At 39.1% G+C, this 24,010-nt stretch overlaps 1 protein-coding gene across 6 annotated transcripts in view; it reads left to right on the top strand.

The window, feature by feature from the left end:
• ROBO2 (roundabout guidance receptor 2) overlaps nucleotides 1–24,010 on the top strand; it is a 429,807-nt gene that overhangs the window by 373,838 nt on the left and 31,959 nt on the right. For all 6 annotated transcript variants that reach the window (XM_063393923.1, XM_063393924.1, XM_063393926.1 and 3 more), the window contains exons 18-22: nucleotides 5,482–5,524; nucleotides 7,097–7,224; nucleotides 11,547–11,828; nucleotides 16,695–16,851; nucleotides 22,860–23,120. In XM_063393923.1, coding sequence (XP_063249993.1) covers nucleotides 5,482–5,524; nucleotides 7,097–7,224; nucleotides 11,547–11,828; nucleotides 16,695–16,851; nucleotides 22,860–23,120 — 871 coding nt within the window. The remainder of the gene's footprint in view (nucleotides 1–5,481; nucleotides 5,525–7,096; nucleotides 7,225–11,546; nucleotides 11,829–16,694; nucleotides 16,852–22,859; nucleotides 23,121–24,010) is intronic.

Consider the following 24,010-nt stretch of genomic DNA (forward strand, 5'->3'; position numbering starts at 1 on the left):
CTGTAGCACACACTGGTATGGCACAGGGCTGTGCTGGAGCCACAGGGTCTGAGCATGATCTCGTGCTGTGGATCCACATGTGCTGGGCAACTGGGATATATCAGAGATACTGCCAAAAATGCTCTTTTTTAAAAGCAGTTTTGACATTTGTGGATGTTGGGGAACTATTTTATTTCCTGGCTTATAATAAGATTCAGAGGAATTGAGAACCTAAGTCCTCCAAGTAGCCAAGTCCAAAAATTTTTTTTTCATTAAAAAAGTATTTTGCTTATGACAGAACATAGTGCATGTTTCTTATCTTTAGACCCAGAGTTCCATAAAAAACTTTAGTAATTCTCTAATATTTGAATTTGCCCTTGATAATATTGCTTAAAAAGACATACCTATGCTTGTGAAGGTTTGACACTCAACTGCATGTTGTTCCCTTCAAAGTTATGATGCATAAACAGTTTGGGTTTAGATATAATTATTTAGACAGTGATATGTAGCTTTCAGAATCTCTTCAGAGACAGCTGTCAATGAATTTTTACTGAAGATGAATTTATCCTAATATACTCAGATTCTAGAAGGTACACACTTTTTGTTCTGACATCTCCTTTAAATTCTTCCTTCAGAGAGTTGCAGAACATACAGATTTAACTGTGTGGTAGAGAATTGAATCTATTAATGTAACAATCATATACTTGCTTTATTTCACACTCAGAAAAATATCCCCTGTTGTTTCTGATGTGAATGTTTTTTATTTTTCTTCATCTGTATTTGCCTGTATGTAGGACACAAAACACTAAGTTGTTTAAAAGTCCAAGTCCACGCAGTTTTATAATTACTTGCTAAAAATGTTCTTTTGGGTCATTTGCAGATTATGGGTCATTCACTAGGACCACTTGTTATTTGTATCCTGTTATTTGTGTCAGGGAAGAATAACTCATCGAGTTAAATACTTTTAGATTTTTCTCTTTGTGAACATTTTCATAAGCAGTGATCAATGGCTCAGATGGTCACAAATAAAGTGACATTGATAATCACAGCTAAATCTTTTTAGTTATTTTCAGTTGAACTGACTCCAGTAGTTACTGAGCCACAATTCTGTACATCACTGTTCTTCCACTTCCCTTTCCATCATGACTTGCCAGGCCTTATTTTTCAGTAATAGCAGTGCTACAAAACATAAAATTTAGCTAATACATTTGTTGGATTACTGTTAGTAAGTAGTAGTGTCATCAGCTGCAGCTGTACAAGGACCATGCATTTTTGTGACCATGACATATTCTCAGCAAAACCAAATCTGGCACAGGGACACTAAACACAATTGCTGTCCCTTTTCAGCCATGACTCCTGTGATATAAAGAATGGATTGGTCTCACTTTTGTGAGTTTGTGTGAAAGCTGAAGTACTGCTGCACTGTTTGGGTTGGTTTGTTGGGGTTGTTGGTTGATTGGTTTGGTTTGGGGTTTTTTGATGCTTATCTTTCCTGTGCCTTCAAACTTGTTGTGCCAGTACCCACTCACCAGAATATTCAGGTGTTCTCAAGTGTCTAGGCCATCAGTCATGCAAAAAAAGTAAATATGTATTTTAACTTACTCATAAGTAAGCTTATTTAGTGACTAGTGCTCCTTGGGATCAAAGATTTTATGAAAGCCAGTAAACAGAAAACAAATTAAAAGTAGAGAATCATGAAACATTACACATTTTATGTGCAGCTCCTGAAACTATTAAATAAGGATGAATTGTATGACAGAATCATCCAAAGGTAGACAGACGATTTGATGGAATTTTTATGTGCTGATTATCTGTTCTGAGTTAATGCTTATTAAAAGAGGATTAATCTACATTCATATTTGAGGAACAGCTTATCAGTAAAAGGAATGAGACTTGGCTGGCAACATTAAAGTTTTCATTTGCAGTAGGAAAATGTGGCCTACTAGAGATAGGCATAAAGAAAGCTTTCTAAAGCTTTCTAAAGCTTCCTTGCCTCAGAATGTCGACTTACTATACATTCATATTTTTCCAGTTCTAGCAGGCATGAAGATTACGTTTAACCTTGTCAGATAATATTAGTAAATGGTTTTGGTACGTCCTTATATATTTAATAAAAAGCATGTGAAAAGCTCCTTAACATATGCTGGTTTTTATACAAATATATACAATATAATTTCCTGAAATATTTATGCATTTAAAATGCACTTTGGATTATATTTCTGCATTTTTGCAGTCCTTGAAGTATAAGCTGGTGGGGATTCCTTCAAAATCTCTCTATGCAGAGGTTATTTTTTCATCTTCTTTTGAAAACCAATCTCTTCCCTGCAGGTCTTCAGCCTTTCTAAGAAAATGTATCAGATGCAAAGACTGCTGAAAGAGCTTTTTTGCTTCCTTGGTGATAAAAAGCAAGGAAGATGGGTGGGTCAGTGATAGGGACATCCTTCCCTTCCTCCTCTTACATTGCCCCTTGAAATTGCTCTGCTGCTTTTTGAAGTGGAGACAGGATGAATAAAGCCAGCTGTCTGTGTGTTTTATTTTTACAGTGACATCTACAAGCCTGCATTGCATTAAGTATGCTCCTATTCAGGCGTTTAGACTTGTTTTGTAATTGCAGAAATCAAACTGCAGGAAAAAATGCTGACAAAATGTATGGCAGGAATGATAAACATAGTGCTTTTTTTGGCAGCCTGACCATATCTTCTGTTGTTAGCTGTCTTGCCTTTCACAACATTGATGCTAAAAGAAAGGCACCTTCTCTATCCAGCCTCAGGTAGCCCATTTATGGAGGGCATCAGGAATATGGGGGGGTTTGTAGCATCCCAGTGACATGGCCACATTTCAAGAGGAATTTTGGCAAGCTTAGTTGATATTCCAAAGCCTTTCATACCGAGCACATTAAGTAAATAAAATGCTTTCTGGTTTATTTTCTCATTGAGATTATAACCATGCATATATTGGTGTACAGGATAAAGGATAAACAAAAACCCCTGATTTTCTTCCTAGCTCCATACATATCCCATAAACCAGACTCAGTCTTCCCTAGGAAAAACAATGTCACTGCAAGCTGAACCTTTCTTCTAAAGATGATGTGTATGTTGGGAGGGTGTAAGATGATTTAACACAGGGAGTTGAAAAGAAAGCAAAAAAGTTCCTACCACCAGGACACACGGAAGAAAAAGGAGCAAATTCTGCGATCCTTGTTTTTTTCTCAGCAATCTCCTATAACACAGCCAACCTGCAGCAATTATGGCTCTAGCAAAGAGGTTTCTATGTCCTGTCTTCTTGATGGAGTTCTCATGGCATGCCTGGGAGTTTTTCCATACCTGCCTACACAGCAAATAAAATGTGTCAGGCAAACATTGCTGAAATCTCCTGCAAGCTCCTGGATTTTAGCTCTGCTTTATAAAGGTACACAGGGATATAAATATTTGTAGACCACAAATATTGTTGTGGGGGTTTTTTCCTTCATATGGCATGCTCGTTTAAAAGCTCACACACCTGTACGTGCTATACGAGTGGCAACAAAATTACCTCAAAATAATTTCTGGTAGATGATGGTCTAAACAAGAGCATCAATCCAAGCAGTTTTCAGAAAATGTGTTCTACTGCAGTTCCTTTGATCTGTAAACTTTATTTATAAAGGTTGTTATCAAACAAACCTCTGTTTCTCGTTTTCCTTATTTCTTGTCACTTGGACAAATGCAGAAAGTTGGAGAAATCAAGTATTAAATTTGGAGGAAAGCAGGAGAAAGGAAACAGCATCTAATGTACTATTGACCAAGATACTTGGAAACAAAGCCAGGCAGTACCCACATCTCTGCATAATCACATATGATATGCACAGCACTTCAGATTATTCACTTTTAAGCAACGAGTGGTAGTCATTTGACAGCCCGTTAGATACCACGTGAATGAAAGCAGCATTGCCTCTAAAATTAATTACCCACAATGTTTTACCACGTCTTGTTTTTCAAAGCAGACCTTTATTTAGTACTTTCCGTACTTGCATTTTGATTTTCTTTTCATTAATTGGTTTGATTACACCCTTTCAAAATTCAGCTATTAACCATTTTGATGTGACATATGACTGCAGTGATTTTCTGATATTGGTATTAGTCTGCTGTGCAGTGAAGGGTAATTAATCACCCTACTATTCTTCCAGCAGAGCTTCCAGAGGGGCTGGTTTTGTCCCCTTTGCAGAATGTACACCATGAAATTACCCTAGGAGTTAATAAAGTAAGAAGGATTGTATAAGGTATCAGAAGAGTTTTCCCTGTGGCTTTATGTCATTGCTTATTTTTTTAATTAACACATAATTCTATTGGCTGCAGTGATTTGGTCTGATTAGAATAGTGTATAATAGAAATCCTAATCCTGAGTTAGTGTAGTTTGGACTAATACTTGGAAAATCTTGCAAATACTCTGGGAGCTATAATTTAATAATGGGAGCACCTGTCTTTGCAAAGGTAAATAGTATTTCCAAATGAAGGCCTATTTTAAATCAAGCTGGTCACAGACTCTTCCATTCCTTACTGAAATTCAAACCCTCATCCAGTCAGGGGCCTGTAAGGGTGCAGGTGTCCAGGACATTGGTATAATTTAATAGTCTGCCTTATCTATGCCTAACAATAAATAATGGGATATTGCCACTGAGAACCAGAGTAGTCTGTTGGCCTTGATTCAAAATATTTTTTCAGTGTTTCAGAAAAATCAGTAAATGTTGTCCATTAGCATCTCACCAGTAATGTGGGTTTACTGTATCGCCCTGAAATGTAATCCTGTTAATAAGATAGATAAGGGAGAGGCTGGTTTTTGTCAAACACCCGTGAACGGAGACATAAAAACAATTGTCTCCCTCTGATTATGTCCTTGGCATCCCCCATGGATGGAAGACTGGAAACCCTTTCTCTTGCCAGTGACACTGGCATGTGTGCATTTATGTGTGGGTGCTAGTTCTTAAACTGTACTTCTAATGGAAAAGGTGCAGCTGGATGCTTTTTTCCATCCCTTGAGCTGTAACAGAGCTGCCACCTCTTTGTGTTTGTCCTGAGAAATGACATATTTGTGTGGTGACATTATATTACTGCATTACGACATGATGTTATTAACTCACTGGTGCAATGTCATTATGTACTGAAGCAGAAGCATGCCAAGAAAACAATTTCATCACATGGCTCAGACTTGCAATGCAAAGTCATATGAAGGGGCCTGTGGTGGATTCAGGCCTTTTGCCTTGCAAGGTGCAGAGCAATCAGTGATGTGTTGTCAATCAGTAATGTGCAGTGAGATCCTAAATGAACTGTAGCCTCGATGTGCTTGAGCCTCTTCTTGTCATTTCTGCACTTTATTATGGGATGATGCCAAGAGACCTCTGACCTTGGACACTGAGCAGTTTGAATTGTTACTTTTAATTATTACTAATTGATTTTTCCCTGTCTTACGTGTGTGTGTGTGTGTGTGTATATGTTTGTTTTGTTTTGTTTTTTTCCAACCAAAACACAGTCACCTTCCAAAGAGGAGATGGAGGACTAATGAGCAATGGAAGGTATGTTTCTTTGTATAAAGGTCTTTCCACTGGGTTTATTTTTAAAATAAGGGATCTGAAAAATGCCAGAGGTGATGCAACTTGGGTCATACCCCATCGTTGGGAAGACTGATAGCACTAGGAGGAGTTAAGTAGCTTACCACAAGGTTTAATGACCTATCTGTTGTGCACTTTGAAAGAAGCAAGCCCAGATGTTTCATATCTCCCAGATGTCCTGGAAGAAATGAGAAGTAAATATCACAAAGAATGTGTTCATTTGTTACTGGGATGTTTATTGCATTAATTAGACATTAGCAAATGAAGTTGCTGTTGTTTAAGACTCCTTATTGGCTCCCCCTAAATTGCTGTGAGTGAACAATTACACTTAATCGATCACAAAATAAATGATTCATGGATGATGAATAGGCTGTAGATTGATAGGACTGGATTCCACAACTTTGGCTACTCAATTGAAATTGATAAAAGCTGATAACGGGCCCATATATCCTCATCTATTTTCCCTTTGCCAATATGGAGATTGTAATTAGGCCCTGGTAATAACTTCCAATCTCCTGTTTAATCAATATTTTAGCAAAAAGAGATTAGGCCTAATGAGAGCGAGTAGATGTGGCGAGAATGCGGCTGGGCCGTCTTATTGCCGTTCCCATGGAAACGGATGTTTCTCTTAGGGATTGTTCCAGGCAGGGGTCTGTAATGTTCAATGATCGGAGATGTTGCTCCAACTTCACGAGGGCTTTAATAACCCAGGAAAACGACGGAGCTGCGGACGGCCTTTTGTTTTCGTTTGGGGGGAAGGGGTGTCTGCAGCAAATGATTTGTTTCCCCTGCTGAACATAAATACAAACAATCCACCTTGCTAAGTTTCTGTTTATCCTGGGGTGAGAGAGACACGGAGCCTTATGGGCCCGAGTGTGCCTTGTCTTTCACTGTGCTCCCTGTTCAACGCTGCTCTCAGAGCTGGGAATTGCAGGGATATAAAAGCCACACAGTAGTGGCACACAGAGATAGCTGTGGACTTCCCATTAATCCTCCTCAAACCTGCTTGCCTCTAAACCACCTCTAAGGGTGCTCAGAGGAAGAGTTACCAGCCTGTGGATGACAGGCATGCATTTGGGATGCAAGGGAAGGAAGAAATAGTAGCCCAAAGTCCTGGAAATGGCTGATATGGAGCAATCAGTTTGAGTGATGGCTCCCTTGGGGTGGTAATTTATCATTCAGCCCTGGCGTAGGATCCCACGCTGGTGCTGCCTAACTCCTGTTTCACACAGACAACGGAGTTCATTTGGATTCTGACAGAGTCACGACGGATGCCTAGTCCCACTTCTACTGACAAAGTTGATTTGTATATAACCTTAATTAACTGTTCAAGGTCTTTAAATCATCAAAGGCTATACAATTGTAATTTGAAATAAATTAAAGTCTCCTAAACTGTTAGTTACCTATGGTGTTGGAAGAACAGTAATATGCCCCCTTCCATCACTACTTACCTGACAGATATTGTAGTTTTACATATACATGTATATGTATGGATATATATTTGTGTGTATATCTCCTTTTCTTATTCTGCTTCAGTCGACCAGGTCTGTTGAATGCCAGTGACCCCAGTTATCCTTGGCTTGCAGACTCTTGGCCTGCCACAAGTCTGCCAGTAAATAACAGCACTAGTGGACCCAATGATCTTGGGAATTTTGGTCGTGGAGGTAGGTTTAATTTTATTAAGTCAACCGATATTATAAAATAGGCTTCCATTAGTTAACATTTATGATGAATACTGTATATATATATATATATTTATCACCGTAGTTCTTTCTATGTGTTTCTTTCTAGATTTGATTGAAAATTGACTTTAAAATGTTTCTTTTGCTTTATCTCTTTTTACATTTTTAAAATGTAGGTCTAGTTTGTAATTTGCCCCGCAGTGGTGAGACAGGGTCTCCTTATGATGTCAAGAGAAATTTATTTGTGTCTCAGCCTCATTTCCTTTTGTGTGGAGATGAGCAATGTGCTGTGCAGGACAGTATAGCCAGGGATGGAGGACGTCCATAAGAGCAGAGGAGAACTCTGGTGATGCTGGAAATATATTCCTTCAGCAGAAGGACACAATGACTTGCTTGCTGTCACCTTCCCCATCCTCTCCCTGCCGAGGGCCTGCTCTCAGTCTCAACTCAGAATCTGTGAAGAAAACCTCCAAAGCCTTAAGCAACTTTCTTTTTCATTGGAGGGAAGGATACATAGAAGGGAACTATTTAGATCTTCTTGCTTTAGTTTTGACTTGAGAGAGCACCTTAGGGGGAATGAGGTAAAGATTACAATGATGAATCTTTAGAGGGCTTATTTCCTTTCAAACATTTAACTCAAATGGGAATTTTAAGATGTAGGATTGGGATTTTTAAAATTCGTAGTAATGTTCACATCTCTCTGTTACTTCCTTGGTATCTCTGTGTTACTTCCTTGGTTTCTGTGATAACAAAGGTAATTCTGCATGCTAGTCAGGAGAAGACTTCCCAACGTAAATGAGTATATAAATGTTTTTAAGACATAAACAGATAAACAAAAATCAAGACGACCTATACATCAAAAGTGCATTAAAATGCAAAAAAAAAAAAAAAATCTGTAAAACTGTCAAACTAGGAAATATGAAAAAAAATCTGGTTTGGACTGTACCAGAATCTGCTTCTGAAGACCATCCCTCATACTGGTTATACATTCCCATGAAAAGCTTCTTGCCTGTGGTTTGACTGCTGTGACTTAAAATTACAACAAAATGCACTAGATTTATTTTCTGTATAAAAATGTTATGAAGCTCTTGTCAAAAATATTTAAAAGTAAGCAACACTGTTGATAATATTTACAAGGCAACTGAATTTCTGCCAGCTTCTTTGTTGTGAATAACTTGAAAATAAAACCCTTCAGTACTTTTCCATCTTTTCTTAAGCCCACAAAATACAGAAAAATTACCATTTTCTTTTAGGATTTGGCTCTATATGACTGGAATTGGAAGCTTTTTTTTTTTAATTTTTGGCCGCAGTGTGCATGAGGCATAGGTCCAAATTCATGCAAGAGATACAACAGTTACATTTTAAAATTCAGCAGCTTAATTCTACCCATGATCTTTACAGCTGAGCTAAAACTTTTATTCTGGGTGGTTTGTGATCACTTATCCCTATCTGTTTCAGCAGCTGAGATTAAATGTTTCTGCATTAAAGATGGATTAGAAGTATTTTAACATGCAGAGATGGAATATGAACTATACAGATAGAACTTGGGCCTCTTTTACTGGTTAAAAAGTCTGTGTTAACATAAAAATTCTGTAGGAATTTTAAAAAGAGTAGGATGGCATCAGTCACCCTGGAAACTCAGAAGCTGAGGCAGGCAGTCCTAAAATTTCCCTTAAGAGTGAGACCCACTGTCCTAGACAGGCATTTGAGAGCAAGGCTGTGAGTGGGAAGCACAGGTGAGCCTTGGAGTCCTGCAAGGCCACAAAGTGGTATTGCATCTCCAAGGCAGCAACAAAGAGCTTCCCTGCACAAGTATTTCAGCACTATTTCATTTATCTCAAAAGTTACAAACAAAAATTGGATTTCATAGAGTTTTGAGGAAAGTTTCCAGTGGGAAATGTGTTCTTCATCTTCGGTCTAAAATATACAGTGTGGTGGTTTTGCTGTGACAGCTTGCTGGGAAAATCACACTTGACTTTTACTCAGTGACTATGGCACTTTGTAAAATCTCTACTTGATAGCTCTTTGAGTGCTTAAATGTATACATCTCACTGAGGTCAAAAAAGTAATTCTCCTTGTACTGAAAATTCCCAGAATGTCTGGAGAACCTCAGCTTATCAGTAAGAATGACTGAAAGTCCTTGGCTGGTGGGCAGCTGTGCAACTTCCCTTTCAAGTGTGTGCACATGAATAGTTCTCCATTTTGCAATGACTGTACAGAGATGATACCTCTTCCACTGCCAGAAATATGCTCCAAAAGACAGATGTATGTCTGAGTACTTCAGAGATGAGCATTTTGCTAGTTTTTACTTCTTTGAGTCTTCAAATCCAACACAGACATGTTGAGCTGGATTTCCTTCACTTTTATACATCAACAACAGAATTTATTTACTAAACTTCAAGCCATTATACTTTGACGAAACCGATTGTAGAAAGGAGAAATGTTCATATTGTGGATGAAATGCAAGGAAGATAGGACTGCACTTGTCTCTCACATCTCATGCTATATTTGCACATAGATGCATTTTTGTTTGTGCACTGCCCCTGGCAGGCACATTGCATATGTGCAGGTAGTAACAGTATGATTTTGAAGTATGAGCTGTAGTTTGCAGTAATTGAAATGTTTTTGCACTTACAATTTGTCTACAGATACAAGTTAATACAATTATGATCTTTTAAATACTTGATTGTGCCCATTTCCTTGCTGTATGGAAAACCAGATCATGCTGATAGACCCAAATTTAATCTTTCTGCAGTGTCTCTGCTGAGCATATGCTATTGCCATATTTATTGTTAATATTATGTTGCTGCCCTGAGACTGAAGATGTTATTAGGGTCCATGTTAAAATGTTCCCTGTAGCATACCTGAACACAAAAGAAAATACTTCTGTCATCTAAATGTTCATCCCAGGAAAAAAAAACCCCAAAAAACCACAAACCAACAAACTAAACCCCCAAAAATCAAGGAAAGCAAACAAAAAATATTAAATCAGTGTGAGGAGACCATGGTTTCACATCTCATTACTGAATAAGTCTTTGAGACAATCAGAGAACAAATTTATTCCCCGAGGTTGCACAAAACCTATATCTCAGTTTGGAACTAAGCTTAAACCCTTGACTAGGTGCAAGAATCATCTTTTCTTTCTGGGGCTTAAGGTACATAAAAATGGCTGTGATCCCTAGAGTGGGATCTGAACATCCTCACTATAGGAGTATGCATTAGCTCAAGTATGATCTAACAGTTGGAACCTGTATCTGCCATCTGGCTGTAGAAAGAAAATGGCATATAAATGAAGGATTTTTTTTAAAGAAGTACATTCTGGAATTGATTCAACTTTTCGGTGTCTAAATAAATTGTAAAAATAGTAGCATTTGATTTATTGACCTCTGAGAGAGCAGGAAGAAGGGTTATCTGCTGAGATGTGGTTCTCCTTGGGACATCATGCCAGTCATCATTAGATTCTTCACACTCCACTAGTCTCAGTTTCTGGATCTAGTATTCCACCAGCAAAGGTCACTCCAGTGTTTTGTAAGGAGAGAGACTGCCAATCTAACCAATTAAAGATACAAATTGCATGTGGGATAGCATTCAAAATATGGAGAAAATTCAGCAGATATTTAGTTGAATATGCTGTAACAGTTTTCAGGTAAATGTACTGGAGTTTTTGAACAAGTTGTTCTCCTTTATCAACATCTCTCTGCCATTTTGAGGGACTGATGACCTAAGTCCTTTCAGAATATCAGATTTTCTTTCACGTATCAGGAACAACTTGCTTTTGTCAGATTTTTCTTTTGTTGATAGGAAGAAATGTACTGGCTAATGTCAAAAGGAACATGAGATAAGCTGATGCAAAAAGCTTCAAGGAAATCAAGGTGATGCCCTTAAAAAATTACTTTGAAAGTTTTTCTACATATTTGCTGGGCAAGATCCCTCTGTGATTTGTAAATTCTTTCCTTTCATCATGTCCCTGAATCCCAGACAGTTTCATTGGTTCTGACACAGCATGAACAATTGAAAACATTCTTCAGTAGAGAAATATTCCAAACTTCACTTTCACAGTTGAAGGTATGAGGGGAAAAAAAAAAAAAAAAAAGATGGTTTTAGGCAGCGAGATGTGAAGGACAAGTGGTAGGGCTGTCACAGCTGCTGATAGCTTGGCGATGGTTGTACATCATCTTCCCTTCGTTGGCTCATGGACCTGTCTCAGCTGAAATGCAAACGTGCAAAATGACACGTTTATTTCTCAGCTTCAACCTCGGTGCTTTCCGGCTTCCCGTGCACCAATGATTTGTTTCATTCCACAGATGTGTTGCCACCAGTGCCAGGGCAAGGAGATAAAACCGCCACCATGCTTTCCGACGGGGCCATTTACAGCAGCATTGACTTCACCACCAAAACCAGCTACAACAGCTCCAGCCAAATCACTCAGGCTACGCCCTACGCCACCACCCAGATCCTGCATTCCAACAGCATCCACGAGCTGGCTGTCGATTTACCAGATCCGCAGTGGAAAAGCTCCATTCAGCAAAAAAACGACCTCATGGGATTTGGTTACTCTCTCCCAGACCAAGGCAAAGGCAACAATGGTAATTGCAGCTCTTATTTTCCAGAGCCCTTGGCTTTGTATACGGCATCATCTGTGCATGAATTAGAAAATTCTTTTTAGCTCTGTGAGACACTGTTCGTGTTGACCTGAACTAATGCTTGCACACCCTGCACGCATGCTGAACCTCACCTGATCACAAAACACATTGGACTGTGCTTTCAATGCTCTTTTGTCCTGTGCCAGTCACCACATTTGCCTTCCATTAGGCTAGGGTAGGCGTACCTCCAAAAATAACCAAGTTAAAACCTGCCACCCCACCCCATCCGCCCTTGACTTGCTAACTGCATGTGTCGCATGTGCTTGTGCTGTCGACTAATCCCACGATGCCACTGTGACCTCTGCCGTTTAACCCTTAGCCTTGCTTTACATCCCTGACTACCGGGTGGCTGAGGGACTGGCTAATAGATTGCCACACAACCAGTCACAGGATTTCAGCACCACCAGCTCCCACAACAGCTCCGAAAGGAGTGGCAGCCTCTCAGGTTGGTTCCGTCGCCGTGCGTAGGGGAGCGAGGGACGGAGGGGTGTTGGCGAGCGGCTCGCCAGGGAGGCAGAACACCTCCCAGGCACCAGTTGAGGATAACCATGAGAGTTCTTGCCCATCAGCAAACAGTGCCACATGGGACTCCACTGAAACAAAAAAGCCTTCTGCACAACCTGCTTGGAGATAACTGGAGAGTCCCTCCATGTGGCGCTTGTCGGCACGGCTGCCAGCCTCGCTTTGTCACATCCTTTCCCTGGCACCATCTCTGGAGCAAATGTATTTCTGCATCCACCCTCAGCTTATAGGTCTCCCCACAATGAACTTCATGAGGACATTATTATTTTTGTTGAGTTGTTAACAGATCCCCCACTCCCACGAGCTGCTTCTAAATGCTCTACCTCAGTGGAGCAGCTTGGGAATAGTTGTAGGGCCCTGAAAGGAGACTGGGGTTTCAACAAATTGTGCCAAGTCTGCATACAAACAGGATGTAAATTTTATGTGTGTGCTGCATGTTCTATTGGAAACATGATGCATTTTCATCAGATGAAAATGATCATAGTACATGTGGTTGTGTATTATATCTGAACACACCTTTTTCTTGATTTCAATTTTGCTTACTTGTTGCTTATGTTACGTATCGCTGTCTTTTTTTTTTTTTTTTTTTTTTTTTTTTTTTTTTTTTTTTTTTTTTTGTCAAGACAAAAACTGAAAAGCCAGCAGTTAAGATGAAAAGCTATGATTTCACAGGGCTGAAATATGAGAGCATTGAAAGGACTTACTTTTGATATTCAGAATATACCCACAGCCTTTTGAATTTCCACTTTAAGCTGGAGCAGTCCTCCCAGTAACAAACCAAACCTAGAAATGGCTTCTTTATGTCAGTTTAAATGGCTACGCAAACTGAATCTTGAGATAAGGAGCCTATAGCCATTGGCCCATGACTCAAATAGCCAAATGTCTTTGCAAGTCTTGTGTTCTCAAGGGGGAGCATTAGCTGATTTGACTGAGACCAAAAAATAGGCTTTATGGCATTGTCAGAGAGGTATCTTGAAGCTGAGTTCATGAAATGCTTCAAGAAAGGTTCCTGTTGCTTGCATGTGAGATATATTGACAAGTAGCTTAGGAAATCAGCTTGCTCCCCAGGCTGCATGAAAATGCAGAAATTGATGTGGTGAGGTACATATATGTCAGGTATCAGAGGGCAGTATCACACTTCAGATATGTTGACAGCTAAGGCTGCCTAAGAATTTTCTCAGAAAATAGGAAGTGTCACAGGAAAACACCGGTTGATCAAAGTCTGGACTTCGATCAAATGTTTCAAATGCAACATATTCTGTGTCGTGCTTCTCAGTCAGAAGTGAATTTTCTGATGACACTAGGAAACTTTGGGTTATAGTCAGTCTTTCTATGGCCAGTTTTCACTCTTGTTGTGACCACTCTTGCAGCTCACAACAGGACACCCCAGTGCTCAGATGAGCATCAGATTATTGGAGTGCAGAGCCAATATTTTGCTCTCCCTTGCCCACTAATTATGCCTTTGATACAGGATAATATGTCAGTAATGCAGGAGAAACTAGGAGAAACCTTCAAATAGCCTGATAATTAGAGCATCACTGGAGTCAGAGACCAGCTTTGATGACGTAGGGTGAGCAGGGATTTGTTCTCTCACCTCCTTGGTACTGTAAGTACTACTTATTATTCTGGCTAAGTTTCTGTCTCTCTTACATGAATATCATGAGAATTCTTATCCCACTGTGGAATGAAAAATAGCTAAAGCCTCAACTGCTTTGTGATGCAGGGAAATTTTGTTGCTATAGTTTGCACAGATTATGTCTGTACTAGGATCAGCAGCCCAACTGGCAAATTCTTTCTCCAGCACCCGATTCACCTAGAGATTTAAACAATATAATTGAATTTCAGTGTGAGGAGACATTGAAGCATCAAGCATTGTTGCTATGGGGAAACACAGCTTTGGTGCATCAGTTTTCAAACACAAATCAGGCTTTATGTGTTCGGTGTCTGTCCCACCAGTCTGACAGTGGAGTAACTCTGCCCATGGGAACAGAAATCTCCTGCAGAACTGTACAGTTGCTTTCCCTACCAGCAATGACCTTGGAGTTCTCTTCATTCATTTCTTCATCTAAACAAGTCCCTTGTCTCTCTGCTTCACTCCTTCTAATATCTCCATTATCTCTAATTTCTCTCTTTGAAACCCCCAAATCCAAGTGACTACCATATTAGCACTCCTCACGTCCAACCTACATTTTACCAGTCTCCTAAGATTATCAAGATGCTACACTTCCAAAATCTTCCTCTCCACCTCAGCTAATCTCTAAAGTCCAAGTTGTTCTTTGCATTTCCCTTGTCTGTGTATTCCTAGTTTAAATCCTCCTGCCACACAAAAACATGCATGTGCTTTTCTCCTAAAGCAGCCCCTCCTGCCTCAGTTCTTGTTGGCTCCTACTCCTGCTGACTTTTAAAAAAATCTCCCATGTTCCATAAATTAAAATTAACCTACTTCCTTGGCACTGTTCAGTGACCCTATTTTGAACTCCACTTTTGTTTTTGCCTTACCTGTGCTTTGTAAGCTTCTTTTTCCCTCTGGAAGGTTCATGTATTTGTTCCTCCATCTCTGCTGTCACTAGGGTTTCTTTTCACTGGTCAAAGTGTTCTTTACCTTTTCAAGAAAGCTGCCTTCTCTGCCAGGCTACAAACAGAAGGAAGGGCCTGTTTTCCATCCTAATAGAAGTAATATCAGCTCAGTTCACACATAGTGAATGACAGGATCTTGGCTGGACTTACTATAAATACTCCAAAACAAGGAAGGAAGAGCTTTGGTCTGGAATTGAGTAGTGGAAAGCAAAGTCTCTCTTGCAATGTGCTGCCAGCCAGGTCGATTAGAAACATTGCTGGGCTTGTTGCCTGTCTGTAGCAGGCACAACAGGAGGTGAAAAGAGAAGTCTTGGCTACTTCTGAGTCACAGAATCCCATTTTTCTTCCTTCTCTATTTGTCCCTGTTTTCATCCAGCTGATGTTTGGAGGTAACAGAAGAAATCCCCCATCTCACAGACAAAACGTCCCATGATGGGGGCTTGTCTCTACTGCTAGAATTGCACCTCCTTCTGTGTGTCTCTGTGCCCAGAGCTACAGCCATGGCAGAGAGGGTGCTGCCTGCCAGTGCACATCGTGCCACCCTCCCTGACCAGTGAGCTGTGGCTTTCTTGATTCATTGATTCCTTTTTACATGAGGGTTTTTTGGCTGATCCTTATAAATGATCAAGAGACGTCAGTGGGTGAGATGGATTAGACTGTGCTCTCTGCAACGGGCCAGGGATGAGTGAGAGCAGCTGAGCACCCCACTGGAAAGGCATCTGACAAAACATCCCTCCACCCAGCAAAGAGTTTGAAAGCCACAAGAAAACTCCAAATAATAGAATGGATCCCCAGGCAGCCAAGGGATTCAAAATGCTGAGCCATTCTTCCTTTTAATGAATTCCTGACAAGAAAAAGAAGTCAGGGCAAACTAAAAGAAGCGCAAAGCAAGTGGGATGAGAGCTTTGTCTGTAAGACCACTCTCCCACAAATGGAAGTGTCTCAGCTGGAGAAGTGGATGCAAGGACAATAAGAGAAGAGCAGAGGGTTTAACCAAAATGCATTGCTCACTTCATTTCTACCTCATCCATTAGAGCTGTATATCAGAAATAGACCCTCTTCTCCATAGTGGCACAAGATCTTTGAGTCCTCTGGAACAGTAGATCCTAAAACATTGCACATGACTTCCTGCTCTTTAAAAAAGCAGAAATTGGGAAATTCCTATCAACAAAACCCCTTTTCTTTTGTTTTGACCATTTACTCTTCTCTTGAAAGTTCTTGACTCCAATGACAATTTTTTTGGATGGTGTCCTTAACCTCTGTGTTTTCCACACAAAGTGGTTATGCAAAACTGTCTTATAAATACACCGGATTCTGACATTTGAAATATTTTGCTATGTTTTGTTGTAATTTCATCTAAGAGTGAATTTGAGAAGACATAAAGTGCACATGAATAAATCAGGAAATATATTTCTTCTACAGGAAAACTTATATTTCCTTGTTTTTGCACTACTGTGGTGCAAAAGTGCAGAGGTTTAAAAAGAAGTGATTTTCAGTAAATATTCAAAATATTTTCCCATTCCATGCTATTATTACTTATAACCTTATGGCAGCATTAGCACATTGATGCTGATTCTGCTGAGATATAAATACATCTTCTTTTTTGGGCATGTGCTCTGGAATCAGAATTCTGTCAAAGAAATGTAAATAGCTGGCTTTTTTCCCCACTTTATAGCTCTAACGTTTTATTTTTCTTTTTTGGATTTGCAGGTGGCAAAGGAGGGAAAAAGAAGAAAAACAAAAATACTGCCAAGCCCCAGAAAAATAATGGTTCATCCTGGGCCAGTGTTCCCCTGCCACCCCCTCCTGTGCAGCCACTTCCAGGCACAGAGCTGGAGCACTATGGGGTGGATCAGCAAGAAGCAGGGTAATTTTTTCTTCTTTTTCTTTTGAAGAAAAAAATCTGTGATTTGCAGAAATGAGTCCTTTTCTATATTTTTTTTTTAATTTTGCTGACAATATTATTCTGTTTTGTTTAAAATAAAAATAAAGAGAGAACACCTTATCCTGTAGACTTATTCAAGGCTGTGGAGGAGGAATGTTTGAATAGTTCCTCTGGACAGTGACTGAAGATGGAAACAAAAGTGACCTTGCTTCATCATCCTGTAGGGCTTCAGTGCTTTCTCATGCTGAGAAGTATCTCACTTCACAGGTAGCTTAATTGAATTCTGGGACTGCATGCAGCTGATGGGACTCGGAGTGAGTAAGGATGACATAATCTGGCCCTGTGTATTTTTTCACTGCTTTGATGTTTAAAAATGTTAGACCCAACAGAACAAAAAAAACCCCACCAAATTGGATTAATTTTTGAAGATCAACTAATGGATAATAATCTTCTCATCGGCTTTTAGAACAAATCTCACTGTTGAGGAAGGCATGCTAATTATAGGCTTTTCTTATTATTATTCAAACAACTTTCAAGTTTCTGGAACTTTCCACATGATTTTGCATAGCTCAAACTTGTTCCCAAGGACACAAAAGCACACAAGAAATGCCACAGGAGAGGAAAGAGACATTTCCTACACAGACAGCAATTACGAAATGCTTTTTATGAAGTGTAATTGTGTAATATACCAGTTATCAAACTCTGGAGGTAAATCAGAGTATATAAAAACATAGTTTATTGTGGGTAGCTCTGTTAGAGCCTTTGAGAATAATTGTTCTGTCAGGGACAAATTTCTGTCTGTTCCAATACGTGGATTAATCAATATTTCCTAAGGACAAAACATTTTTGAGAATGCATTGTAATAGCTTTCCTGAATAAAAATATTTCAAGTGTCAGTTGTAAGTGTGAATTGATCATTACTACTTTCGTAATTAAAGTTAGAAAAATTCCATGTTGTTTCAGTTTATACCAACTCCTTTCACTCTTAAAATGAGCAATAAATGACTGTTAGTCAGTGAAATTCATTTTAAAATTAAGGCCCATGCAGGCTGTATTAGAGTTAGAATTTTGAAGTAATGGAAAATGAATAACCTTACTGATTGTGAGTGTTGTTTAAATCTCAAGGCAAAAAGTCCATATAATCATTGTCTTCTGTATTCTGTTATAAGAGGGTAAAATAAATTTTAGATTGTTTCACCATATAATAATTTTGTCTTTATCAGTTTATATCCTTAAAACACATGTGCAGCCATTTCACTAAAACAATTGTGCAATAGAAGGCAAACCACTTGGCTTTTCTTCAGAACAATGAAATAGCATTAGAAGCAAATGGAAATACCTTACAGAGAAATCCCTTGTGACACAGGGCTTGACTCCTCAGTTGCATAAAGCATCTGTAATTTAGCTGGAAGGAATGATGTTGGTCACCAAGACAACATTGGTTTTTTAAGGAGAAGGTAATCACCAGCCTCCAGGTTCACAACCATTCAGACTTAGTTTTTCCTCTGATTATGTTTCGAATTACTCTTCTCTAGTTTTTGTAATGTCTCATTAGCAGTGGTGGTGGCAAAACCTTGTAACATTTTACCAGACTCAGAAAATGTTTGAAGGTTTGGCTTAAGAGTCTCAGTCTGGAGCTGCAGTGATTTGGAACCACCTTTGATGAAGACTGTGCAATGCTCATACTTTCTCAAGATGCTTCCAATCCTAATGGTGCTTCTGTATTCAGGGGTTGATCTTGTTTCTGTGGTTTTCAACATGCTAAAAGGGAAACAATCATAGACTGCATTCTTTATGTTGCCTTTAACATGGACATACTGCGTTAAAAAAGGCCACTTTTTAAAACTCTTTTTTTTCTTCTTGGTTTGTTTTGATTTACTCTATCAGTGACAAGTTCAAAGTGTTAATTTTAGAATTAGTTACATGCAGATGTAATTATATTGTGAATTGCAACTAAAAAATGAGCTTCCAGTCAGAAAAACCAAACATGTTAATGAAATTCTCACAAGATGATACAAAATATGAATGTTTAGAGCAATAAACAAGGAGGGTGGCATCTAAACAAAAGTTATTTTTCTGTGTGTCTTCCTAAAACAATTAAATTCAAATGTGAGTTTCATTGGCACGATTATCACCAAAAAACTTAAAAAATTTGACATCTAATTTTGCTTACCAGATATTAGAGCTAGTGGTGTTATAAGCACTAGGGGACCTCTAAATTGCAAAAGATAATCCAGAATAGCAAGTAATATTAAAAAAACCAAAAACAAAAACAAAAAAAATGTAACTTAACCTATCACAGAAAAAAATGCACTCAGTTTTCTGCACCATCTTTTTCCCAGAGGCACTAGGGTTGGTATTTGCCCCCATTTTCCCATAAACTTCAGAAGGAAAAGAGAATATCTTACTCCAACTAGCCCTGTTATATAATGTGGTATCTTTGAGGATCTCTTAGATTCCTGTTCAAACTCAGCAAAGAGCCTGTTCATGCCAAATAAGTTTCTCTTTTCCTGTAGTAGCTCCCACAATGACATGCTCCCTTTCCCACCCTTTTCAAGGAAGATGATTTTGCTTGATTTAATGTAAACTTGACAAGTTCACAAACAAGTAAAGAAATGCTTGTTTCTTACTCATTATCTTTTACTTTGATTTACTTTTCAGCAATAATACGCATGATATTGAGCCAACCCAGTAAAGGCAGTCAGCATATTATTATTTGGTTATTTCCATTTCTTGCTATTGATTACACCTCAAAATGGAATATTAGTTGCTGAATGTCAATATATTTGATACTTACTGTCAGTCTTCATGAAAAGTAGTACCTTTTACTTCAAAAAGTCCTTTCTGTTGCGTTCCAGGGAGGGAAGCTTCATTTGTTGCAACAATATGTGTAATGAAATGCAGTTTTACAGAATGTGCCCTATATCTATCACCTTTATTTTATATTTGGAAGGAACAAATCTATTAGTGTAAGGAATCAGACTTTTTAATAGTAAATGATTACTATAGAAGTGCTGACAATACAATAAAACTTATTAGAAAAGTAGACACTCATGTTTGTTAACCAGAACTTATTAGGGTCTTAATTATAATGAAATTAAAATCAGAGGTCACTAATGAAGTTAAGGCAGTTAGATTTCAGTAAGTGTACTTGAAAAAAGTTGCATTTTCACCACATTGGATTTACTCAGAAGTTGAAAAAGGACGTGGATGTGGCCAATAATCACTATGGTGGTACCAAATATTTCTAGAACTGTATCCCTTATGTGACATGTAGTTACTAGGTAGTCTGTTAGGTTTGCTTTTTGTATTGTTGTGGGGCTTTTTTGGTTTTTTGGAGATTTTGGGGGTTTTTTCTTTTTTTTTTTTTTTGTCATTGATGGTTTTTGAGGGGTTTTGTTTTATTTTGTTTTTCTTTAAAGTGAAGATTAGGTCTTGTGGCTTTTCAGACACCTTACATTAAGAAGACAAAGGTTCTTGTACCTGAAATCTTGAATCTCAAATGTCCTGAACTTCAGGCTTAGGCTGCTTTCCATTTCAAACAAAATTTGGGTAAAGATACAGTACTTGTGCAGAAACTTTTCACTAAGAAACCTCCTTACTGAAAAACCTTTCTGCTATCAAGCTGAACCTTTGGGGATTTGAAGCCAGTAGGGTCAGAAGGCGAGCACATCCAAAGCTCGTTTATTCACCACTGAAAAATCACCAGGGAGTGTCTCTTCCCCTGTCCCTTTTAAAGGAGAAGCCATTACAGCAAAGCATGAGGTTGAGAGAGCAAAAGAGAACTGTTGCATTGCACATTTTTAGCAGCATGTTTTAGAATGGTTCCTTCAGCCTTAGTTGCAAATGTCCTGAGTAAATATTGTTTGGAAAGACAAATTACAGCTGGTTGTATCTTAATTGTTTGTGAAGGATGAATACGTATCATGTAACGTTTTCTTAAATCTCTGTGTTATGAAAATGGTAATGATCAATCACTCATCAACCTCTCCTAGTGGCCAGATGTTAAGAAGCAGCCTTTATTTTCACTTCTGTGCTCATATGTGTTTGTGTATTTATGGTTACACCTACATATATGGAGATCTAAATTCATGCAAGTATGAATTGTCAGATATATTTTCCATGAACTTTTGGGTGATTAAGTCAGGTTGTTTTAGCTGTCCTGAATCTGTGCTTTTAAATACAGACTTCTGAATAAGGAAAAAGTTGTGGAGTTCATTTAAGAAATCTTTGTGTTTTGCTGAAAGTAAGTTCTGTTCATAATACAGGTTTTGCAACTTCTCCATCTCAGTGTTCCCAGCCTTTTTATAACCTGGCTTCACACTTGAGAAAATTGACAGTAATTCATTTTTCTTCGGGAAATTGGTAAATCCTTCCTTCCAAATCAGAAGCTTTAAGGGAGTATTTTCAAGCTGGTTTGAGAAATTAACTGTATAGTGCAATGAATTGCCTGCCTGCATTGCAGAAAAAAAGACCTTGTCAGCAGTCCTTGAAGGTGGAAAGAAGATAAAGTGACTTAGATGATGCTTGGAAAATGGCCTTTAGAGTGTGTGATGGTTTGACAGTGAAGGAGCTTGTCTGGTTCCCTTATTTTTTTTTTATTAAAAAAAAAAAAAAAAAAAAAAAAAGTAACTGTGTATCCTGAGTTATTTTGGAATGCACCAGAAGCTGAGAAGAAATGTGTGCTGATGCTCAAGGGAGTGATGCCTGACTGGATGGTTTGATGATGGGAACAGCAGACAGTTGAGATTTGAGTGGTGTGATTGTCAGCAAAGCTGCGTACAACTGAAGTTGTGCTCAGATTAGGGAATTACTCTGGGGACATAATGCACAGGGAATGACCACGGTCACTAGGGCCTATCCACCAGGAATGATGCCAGAGTCTCTAAGGGACTACATCCCAGAATGATACTGTGATACAACACTGAATTGAAAGGTCCTCCGATGAGTACAGAGACAGAAAAGAATTCACTTGCTGGCAAAACCTGCATAAGTGGCAATAAAATATAAAGCTTTTGCTTCTAGCCCTGACCAGATATAGCACCACCACTTACACATTTGGTATAAGGCAACAAAAAGCACAAACTCCTATGAGGACACCCTTTATGTGTGAAGTGAGAAGAATTTGATATTCAAGAGTACTCCAATTGGTTAATCTTTCCACTTACTCTGGACAGGTGTGTTGAAAGTGTTCAGAAATGTAGCACTGTCTAGGTAAGTCCCAGGAGGTGGGGTGCTGGCAGAGCTGTCAACATGTGTGCTAATGTACCTTATCAGCTGGTGCTGTGACACAGCAAATGCTTGGGGTCAGTGCTGCTGTGACATGGATGCATTGCACATCATAGGAGGTGCCCGTGTGCAGGGTGGGAGGAACAGAATTTATGAGGAAAGTGTAGCCTTTTTATTTAAGCTCCAAATCAGAAAAAATGGTAAATTTATAGACAAATAAAGGGGAGGATGGAATTAAATGGATAATGCTCTTGGGCTCATGGTGACTCTTGGGGATGGTGCTGTGCAGGGCCAGGAGTTGAACTTGGTGATCTTTGTGGGTCCCTTTCAATTCAGCTTTTTCTGTGATTCTGTGAAATAAGTGCTGCTACATAAAGCTTGCTCTACCTTTTAAGAATGCTGCTATTTTCATGTCCAGGTCAATATTCGTTCTCCTATGTTAATGATCCTGGAAGTGTGTTAGGTCATTCTTTGTTGTTGATTGTGCTGTAACATTATGTAATCACCATGAACGAATGTGATAATGGGTCAGTAATTTTTCTGTTGCATATCTCCTTCAAGTTGCTTATCAGTTGTGGGAAAAAATTAAACTGACTCAGCAGGGACAGTCTAAGTAGTTATGATCCTATTTTCATTAAATTTTAGAACACAGTGTGCAAGGTTTCCAACTGCAGCAGGAATCCTGTGTACCCCCTACACCCTGTACTGTGCGGCAGAGGGGAGTTTTGGTATACACTAAGTTTATTTGGTTTTTATTTCAGGTATGACAGTGATGGTTGGTGTCCACCTTTGCCAGTTCAGACCTACCTGCATCAGGGCATGGAGGATGAGCTTGAAGAAGATGATGATCGTGTCCCCACACCTCCTGTCCGGGGAGTAGCCTCATCCCCTGCCATCTCCTTCGGGCAACAGTCGACTGCAACCCTCACGCCTTCCCCACGGGAGGAGATGCAGCCAATGCTTCAGGCTCACCTCGATGAGTTAACAAGGGCTTACCAGTTTGATATAGCAAAGCAGACATGGTAAATGTTTGAAGGGGTCACCTGTGATCAGGGGAAATGAAATAATAGTAGTAACAGTAATAACAATAATCATAACAACAATGCATTCCTTTTTGACATAAATAATGACTGTGTTCAACAGCGTTTCAATTCTGTTTCCAAAGAAGTGAAATGGAAGAAGAAATAGCAAAACTTTACCCACAACTGGGAGGCCTTACACATCCCTATGTGCTTTTAAAATCATAATACTTGGTAATATGCTAAATTTTGTCTAAAAACAATATTAGTCCAAAACTTTGCACATGTTCAGCTAAGTGGTTAATACCCACCTCCGGACAGCTTTTATACAATTGAGACTACTCTTTTTTCAGGCTAGCAGAAGACAGGATTTTTTAGGATTTTCAATAATAATAAGATTCTAAATTCCTGATTAAAAATAATGATAGTCTCTTGAAAGAGAAATGTGGCAGCTTTTACTCTGTGTCACAAGAATGAAGTGTTTGCACCTCTGTGCTTTGAACTACCATGAGAATTTCTGATCTGTATCCATGGGAAAAACCCAGAAACAGCAGAAAGTAAGTTGTTAGTATTTACAGGATGCATCTAGTGTTTCAGAGTGCTTTATGCCTATTTAAAGGAAGAGCAAGCAAATACCACAGTAACATTTCCCCTGCAAAACAAACAGAAGCAATCTCTTCAGGGACTGAAAAAGAACTTGTCAACTGCACCAGGCTGGGGATGTGGTGAAGGTCAGTTGCTTCCTGGATGTTCCCTGAGCAGCAGTTGTCCTTTTACAACTCTTCTACCCAGACAAAGCCCTCAACTCTCGGCGGAGCAGAGCAGAGCTCGTTACTGAGTGGCAGGCTGCCAGGAGAGGAGCAGCCTTTCTTCCCTGGTAAATAAAGCCACGG

Source organism: Prinia subflava, chromosome 3 (assembly GCF_021018805.1).
Source record: "Prinia subflava isolate CZ2003 ecotype Zambia chromosome 3, Cam_Psub_1.2, whole genome shotgun sequence".
In the NCBI taxonomy this organism is placed as follows: domain Eukaryota; kingdom Metazoa; phylum Chordata; class Aves; order Passeriformes; family Cisticolidae; genus Prinia; species Prinia subflava.